Here is an 8,086-nt window from a genome sequence, read left to right as displayed (position 1 = left end):
TATATGTTCAATTAATCCTTGACAAAGCAGGAAAGAATATCCAGTAGGAAAAAGACTGTTCAACAATGGTTTTGGGAAAATGGGTCAGCTACATGCAAAAGAATAAAGCTGAATCACTCTCTTAAATTATACATAAAAATAAATTCAAAATGGATTAAAGATCTAAATATGAGACTTGAAACCATAAAAATCCTACAAGAGATCACAGGCAATAATTTCTCTGATATCAGCCATAGCTACATTTTTCTAGATATGTCTTCTGAGGCAAGGCAAACAAAAGCAAAAATGAAATGTTAGGACCATATCAAAATAAAAAGCTTCTGCACAGCAAAGGAAACAATGAGCAAAACTAACAGGCAACCTACTAAATGGGAGAAAATATGTGCAAAGGACATACCTGATATATAGGCATATAAAGAACTTATAAAACAATACCCAGAAATGAAATAATCCAATTAAAAAGTGGGCAGAAGACATGAATAGACATTTTACCAAAGAAGACATCCAGATAGCCAACAGACACATGAAGACTCTCAATATCACCCATCATTAGATAAATGTAAATCAAAACCACAATGAGATATCACCTCACACCTGTCAGAATGACTAAAATCAAAAACACAAGAAACAACAAATATTGATGAATATTTGGAGAAATAGGAGCCCTTGTGCACTATTGATGGGAATGCAAACTGGTGCAACCACTGTGGAAAATCAGTATGGAAGTTCCTCAAAAGTTAAAATAAAACTACCCTATGATCCAGTAATTATACTACTCGGTACCCCAAATATACAAATACAGTAATTCAAAAGGATACATGCACCCCTATGTTTATAGCAGTATTATTTATAATAGCCAAATTATGAATGTAGCCCAAGTGTCCATTGATAGAGGAATGGATAAAGAAGAGGTGAGATATATACATATGTATACATATGTATATATTAGTCATAAAAGATAATGAAATCTTGCCATTTGTAATAACATGAATTGAGCTACAGAGTATAATGCTAAGTAAAATAAATCAAAGGAGAAAGACAATTACTATATGATTTCACTCATATGTGGAATTTAAGAAACAAATGAGCAAAGAAAAAGAAAGAGACTCTTAATTATAGAGAATAATCTGATTGTTACCAGAGGGGATGTGGGTGGAGGGATGGGTGAAATAGGTGATGGGGATTAAGGAGTGTATTTGTCATGATGAACACTGGGTGATGTATGGAATTGTTGAGTCAGTATATTGTACACCTGAAACTAATATATAACACTGTATGTCAACTATACTGGAATTAAAAATAAATAAATTTTGCCCTTTTTCTGAACTCTTTGGGAGATATTAATGAAAGAAGTCATCTATTTAGATTTCTAATCATGTTATGTGGAGAATGAATTGGAAGAGAGTAAAAGAAGGTAGAGGAAAGCTGGTTAGGATTGTATTATTTAGGATTCTCCAGAGATACAGAACCAATAAAAAAATTCTATATGACTATATAAATACATATACAGAGATTTTAAGGAAGTGGCTCAAGTAATTGTTGGAGTTGGCAATTTCAAAACCCACAGTACAGTCCAGCAGAACAAATTCCGTAGGAGTTGATGTTATAGTCTTGAATCCAAAGGGATTATCCCTCTTTTTCAGAAGACCTCAGATTTTTTCTCCTCAGGCTTTCAACTGAGCACCACCCCCATTATGGAGGCTAATGTACTTTACTCAAAGCCCACTGATTAAATGTTAGTCACATCCAAAAATACCTTCACAGACACACCAAGACTGGTGTTTGACCAAACAGCTGATCACCATAGCCCAGTCAACACATAAAACTAGCTATCACAGGAGTCCTATTGTAAAATAAATGTACGAGACGGTAGTTTGAAATACAGGTGCTAACCATGGAAATGAAAAGAAGTAGGAAGTAAATATTGGACTCGAATGTGTAACATTTTGTGACTGGTGGTGTAACATTTTGTCACTGATACAGGAATGTGAAGGGGGAAATACCCATTTCTCTCAGGGTTCAGGAATCCATAAACTGATCGAATGAGGTGCCTCTTTATTGGGATACAGAATAGTGGAGGGAGCAATTTGGGGTAGGAAATGGCACTTCAGTTTGAGATCATCTGTGCTTGAGTTTCATTAGACAAAAATATTTTTGTCTAAAATGTTATAAAGAGAGGACTGAGAAAGAGAAGTGTGGTAGTTGTCAATACATAAAGGTAGGTTTAGTTTCATGGAGGAAACACAATCTAGTCCCTTCCAACTTCCTTCATAGGATGTGAGTCTACCCATGAACACATCACTCCAAGAGTTGTTTGTTCACTGATTCCCCGAGGAATTCAGGAGTTCTGCTCACTCTGACAGAGCAGTCACATATTTGACCTGACAGAAGCATTCACAGGTTAGTCAGGGGCATCTCACCCTCTTGTTCTATGAGATTCACTGCAACTAGGCTGAAACCAGAGATCAGGAATACAGACCAGCATTTATGAGTCCACAGAATCCATCCATCCCCAGCAGATAACCTTCCTGCAAAAAAAATGTTTCCAGTATTTTTACTGTCTGGTTCCATTTGGTCACTTCCTCTCAAAGGTACTCAATCATATCTAGTGTTATCACACACATTACAGGATAAAATATTATTGAAAATGGACACAGTCTTAATGGTTTAGAGGTACAATAAACTTAAGTAATACAGGGAACAGCTTTTGAAAAAAATAGTGATAAAAGTTACGAAGGATGCCTGGGTGGCTCAGTGGTTGAATGTCTGCCTTTGGCTCAAGTCGTGATCTTGGGGTCATAGGATCAAGTCCCACATTGGGCTCCCCTCAGGGGGCCTGCTTCTCCCTCTGCCTATGTCTCTGCCTCTCTCTCTGTCTCTCATCAATGAATAAATAAAATCTTTTTTAAAAAGTTATGAAAGATTTTCAGTTAAGTATATTTTCACATAAACCAATTTGTATTTATAATTTAAATTTAAATTAATTTTGTCAAAGGTAACTGGCTATAAGCCTCTGAATTACAATTGATATCAGAAAATCCATCCTCCTACTTTACTAAAATGCTCCATGCTGGCTGACCTATTCAGACCACAGACACCCTATAGCCTTTTTATTATTATATGGTATATTATTTTATGTGATACCATAAAATAACAAGCTTGTCTAAGGAAATATTTTTCTGCCAAGCTCTCTCTTCAGAGCCCTCTTCATCTCATTGTTCCTGAGGCTATAGATGAGGGGGTTCAACATGGGGACCACCACCATGTAGAACAAAGACACCACCTTGTTCTGGTCAGTTGAGTAGCAGGACTTGGGCATCACATAAATGAATGTGATGGTCCCAAAGAACAGAGTCACCACTGTGAGGTGGGATGTGCAGGTGGAAAAGGCCTTGTGGCATCCCTCAGTGGAGCTCATCTTCAGGATGGTGATGAGGATACAGATATAGGAGATGACTATGACACACATAGTGACCACAATGATGGAGCCAGCTGTAAATGAGGGGACAACCGCAGGGATTCTACTATCAGAGCAGGAGAGTTTAACTAAAGGAGCAAAATCACAGAAAAAATGATTGACTTGATTTGGTCCACAGAAGAGTAAAAAAGAGAAGGAAACAGTGAAAGAGCAAGCATTGAGAAAACCACCTAGGTAAGTCACTGTGAGTAGGCGAACATAAACCTGTGTGCACATTTTGGTTGAATAAAGCAGTGGGTTGCAGATGGCCACGAAGCGATCATATGCCATTGCAGCCAGAAGGAAGCACTCACTTGACCCAAAGAAAACAACTGAACCCAGCTGGATAGCACATCCAAGATAGGAAATCGTATTTCTCTCCACCAGGAAGTTTATAAGCATGTTGGGTGTGACAGAAGAGGAAAAGCCTAGGTCAGCCAAGGCCAAGTGGCTCAGAAAAAAATACATGGGGTGGTGGAGCTGAGAGGAGAACCTGATCAGAATGATCGTGCTAAGGTTGCCAGATACGGTCACCAGGTAGATGCAGAGGACGGTCATGAAGAGGATGACTCGAAGGACAGGGTCCTCAGTTATGCCCAATAAAATGAACCCTGTCACTGCAGTGTGGTTCCCATCCACCAGGGAATCCATGAGGAAATGCAGTCGCTACCCAAATAGCATCACAGAACCTGTGGTGAAAACATTACAGGAGTTATAAATTTGATGGCTTCATTTTCATTAATTCCCAAAGAAGTTATTATAAACAAGTAAATTTTCAAACTAAGTTTGGACTTCTTTTTTCTACTTTAGAGTAAAAGATTTATTTTACATATAGAGCAAAAAGTTTATTATTTACATATATGAGTATTTTAAGAACTGTTTTGAGCAGAAACTAGGAAACCTTCAAGTAATGTATATCCTTTTCTCTTAATATTATCTATTTATAAAATGTATTTAAAGTAGCTTTAAAGCTAAAGATGAATAGGGGATCTCTGGGTGGCTCAGCGGTTTGGCGCCTGTCTTTGGCCCAGGGTGCGATCCTGGAGTCCTGGGATTGAGTCCCGTGTCGGGCTCCCTGCATGGAGCCTGCTTATTCCTCTGCCTGTGTCTCTGCCTCTCTCTCTCTCTCTCTCTCTCTCTCTCTCTCTCTCTATCATAAATAAATAAATAAATAAATAAATAAATAAATAAATAAATAAATCTTTAAAAAAAATGCTAAAGATGAAAAACATAAGACCTACCTAAAGAGCAAAAGGGATGGTAAACATAACAGAAAGATTAAAATGTATGAATATTGGCCTATTTACTGGAGTCTTGAGTAATAGCTAACATTATTGAACGCTTACTAAGCAATGGGCACAGGGTTAAGAATTTTGTATATATAGTTCTACGTTAATGTCTATGAAATAATAGTAAGCATTTTTATGATTTATAAATGAAGAAATTGACCTTGAAAATATTAAGTAATTCATCTTTACATACCATGTGGTAGAATCAAAATATGAATCCCAGGCAGTTTGGATCTAGTTCATTCCTTTGGTAACTATGCTATAAATGAAATGAAATAATACTTAGGACAAAGCAGAGTCTCTTGGAAATGGATGGATAACAAATTTACACTTTCTACTTGAGGATAGCTAGTGTATAAAAAAGGTACTAGTTACAAAGTTTACAACACAGTAAAACAAGACCATTTTTTAAAAAGGAGAAACATAATCTTGATAGAACAAATAGGAAGGAATTTCAAATTAAGGTTATAAATGAAAAGTCACTTATTATAAATTTATTATGTACATTCAATATTATAATTAAAATATTGCTTAATCAAGTAGATTGATATGTCAATCTAATTACTATGCAAAACATGATTAATAAATATCTAGGATATAAACTACATTTATTCAAACAAATCAAATCATTTCCTACTGTAGCCATGCTTTCTCACTGGAGAATTATAGGGTAGAATAACTGTATTTTTGACATAATGTGTAGCTGAATGAAGTTTCAACCTCAGAAGTTAAGACGTTTATCCACGTCCACCCAGCAAGTGGCCAGATTGAATCTCCCCTCTATGTTTTCTGGCTTTATATTCTAGACTTTTTTCATAGTATCTGCTTGTCTATAAGCTAAAAGCATTCAGTGCAGTAAATAATGTCCTTCTGATGTAATTTTGGAATGTAAGGTTGAGATTGGAAGCTGATGGCCAGGAAAGAATTCTTGAGACATCTTTGGTGTAAATGGGTGATTTTATTAAAGCACAGGAACAGAACCCATGGACAGAAAGAGCTGCTGCCCCACGGTTGTGAGGGGTGGCTGATTATATACTTGGGATTGGGGGGTGGTAAGGAAAAGGAAGGTTTCAAAGGATTTTCATACATTAAAGAAGACTCACAGGATACCAGAAGCCTTGCCATCATGGAGTTAAGGTTTTTCCTTCTAGCAAAGCATTAACATCAAGACACTTGGAATCTTCCTGGAGGAACATTATGCTCTGCCTGCTTCAAGTATCTGTCAATGGGCTGCAGGTTATAAGGACATTTAATTGTATCTACATTTCCTTCTGGAAGCTAGGTTATTGATAAAAATGCTTTGTTCTTATAAATTACTAAGACATTTTAATCTGAGGGAGACATATCTTGCAGGATTGTGATCTCTATAAATTAACTATTTGTTTTTCCTTTCCTTAGCTTTAGGGCAGCCAGAGTGACTGAGGAATGTCACACATATCCCGTGAGCAGGAGGGGGCCCCGAGGAAGGGGTCAGCTTTAGTTTTGTCCTCAGCAACCCTTCTGTTCTAAACCTAACCCTCATCATTTCCACAAGATATTTACTAACAATAAATGCTCAAAGCATCTCAAGGCTAGTGAATTTATTAGCATTATGGCAGAGTTCCAAGTTTCGATGGTATAGGAAGACCAGGTGAGTTTCTGGTCTTAGAAATGGATAAATGGCACCCCGATGTTTCTAGCAGCCATGTCCACAATAGCCAAACTGTGGAAGGAGCCTCGGTGCCCATCGAAAGATGAATGGATAAAGAAGATGTGGTTTATGTATACAATGGAATATTACTCAGCCATTAGAAACAACAAATACCCACCATTTGCTTCAACGTGGATGGAACTGGAGGGTATTATGCTGAGTGAAGTAAGTCAATCGGAGAAGGACAAACAGTGTATGTTCTCACTCATTTGGGGAATATGAATAATAGTGAAGGGGAATATAAGGGAAGGGAGAAGAAATGTGTGGGAGATATCAGAAAGGGACACAGAACATAAAGACTTCTAACTCTGGGAAATGAACTAGGGGTGGTGGAAGGGGTTGAGGGCGGGGGGTGGGGGTGAATGGGTGACGGGCACGGAGGGGGACACTTGACGGGATGAGCACTGGGTGTTATTCTGTATGTTGGTAAATTGAACACCAATAAAAATTAATTTATAAAAAAAAAAATAAAAAAAAAATAAAATAAAATAAAACAGTGAACATAAAAAAAAAAAAATAAAAAAATAAAAAAGGAAATCCAAAAAAAAAAAAAAAAAAGAAATGGATAAATGATGAATCCCGGTACCTGGAAGTATGCCTATTTATATGCACTAAATAGACCGCAGAAATGTAGGTTAATTCAGTTAAGGTCACTTGTTAGCTGACTGCTAGGTTACATCTGCCCTGTTTCTCCACAATGACTTGAAAGTACAGATACCTTTAGAGAATAGTATTAAGTCACAAAAGCCAAAATCCTACCTCTTGAAATAAGAATTCATTCATTCTAAAGCAAGAAATTCAAAGTCATTGTTATATAGCAGCCATGCTATCTTATATTATTGCCTTTGGAAATAAATCTCTGAGGATTCTAGACATTCAAATGTGAAGTTGAAAGCACCAGGGATCATTATCACATTCTCTAGCGAATACTGAGCAGTTCCCCTCACACAGACACAGCTAATTTCTTAGATTTGGGCAATTCTCAAGTGATCTCTTTACTTCTAATTTTCATCTAGGTATTGGTGCACTCTCATTTAATAATTATTGGGAGTGTGATATAATAAATTATCTCATGGCTAAATATTGGCTCAAAGTGTACTTTGATATTTCAGATTAAGGAATACTAAAAATATAACGTTAGTTCTGTTCATTCAACATGTGTTCATTTTATGAGTATTAATAGCGATATAGGTTAAGGCACTTCATTGGGTGCCTGGGGTAATGTAGGATAAAATGCCATGTAAGGTTGAATTTTAAATAACACAGTTTTTAAGACATGTATACATTTTTTTCTAGCAAAAAGTATTAAATGAGTATCTTTAAAATTATATACATAGGGAGCTGTGAAGAGAAAAGATGTTTGGGATGAATTCCAGATCAGATTTAGCCTGCATGCCTCAAAGGAATGACTACTGGCTAGTTGTTTATCCAGCTAGAAGGATGATGGTCTTCAACTCAACACTCAATCTAATTCTACTGAATTGTAGAGAATCCTAGCTCATCCTCCTGATGCACCTTTGTTAGATTTTCCAGTAATAATACTAACCAATCTTCGTTCAGACTTGACTCCTTGCCAAGCAGTGCACTTGATTTTTTACTTATATTTTCTCATTTAATCCTCATAATAATTTGATGAACTAAGTATTCCAT

The 8,086-nt window shown here is 36.6% G+C and overlaps 1 protein-coding gene across 1 annotated transcript; it reads right to left on the bottom strand.

Annotated features, from left to right (window-relative positions):
• Positions 1-3,163: 3,163 nt before the first annotated feature.
• On the bottom strand, positions 3,164-4,108 carry LOC129505148 (olfactory receptor 502). The gene has a single exon (XM_055318109.1). It carries the CDS (start codon positions 4,106-4,108, stop codon positions 3,164-3,166), a length of 945 nt encoding a protein of 314 aa, XP_055174084.1.
• Between the last annotated feature and the right edge of the window lie 3,978 nt (positions 4,109-8,086).

This window comes from Nyctereutes procyonoides, unplaced genomic scaffold (genome assembly GCF_905146905.1).
Source record: "Nyctereutes procyonoides isolate TBG_1078 unplaced genomic scaffold, NYPRO_anot_genome, whole genome shotgun sequence".
NCBI lineage: Eukaryota > Metazoa > Chordata > Mammalia > Carnivora > Canidae > Nyctereutes > Nyctereutes procyonoides.
This window is presented reverse-complemented; position numbering and strand designations above follow the sequence as displayed.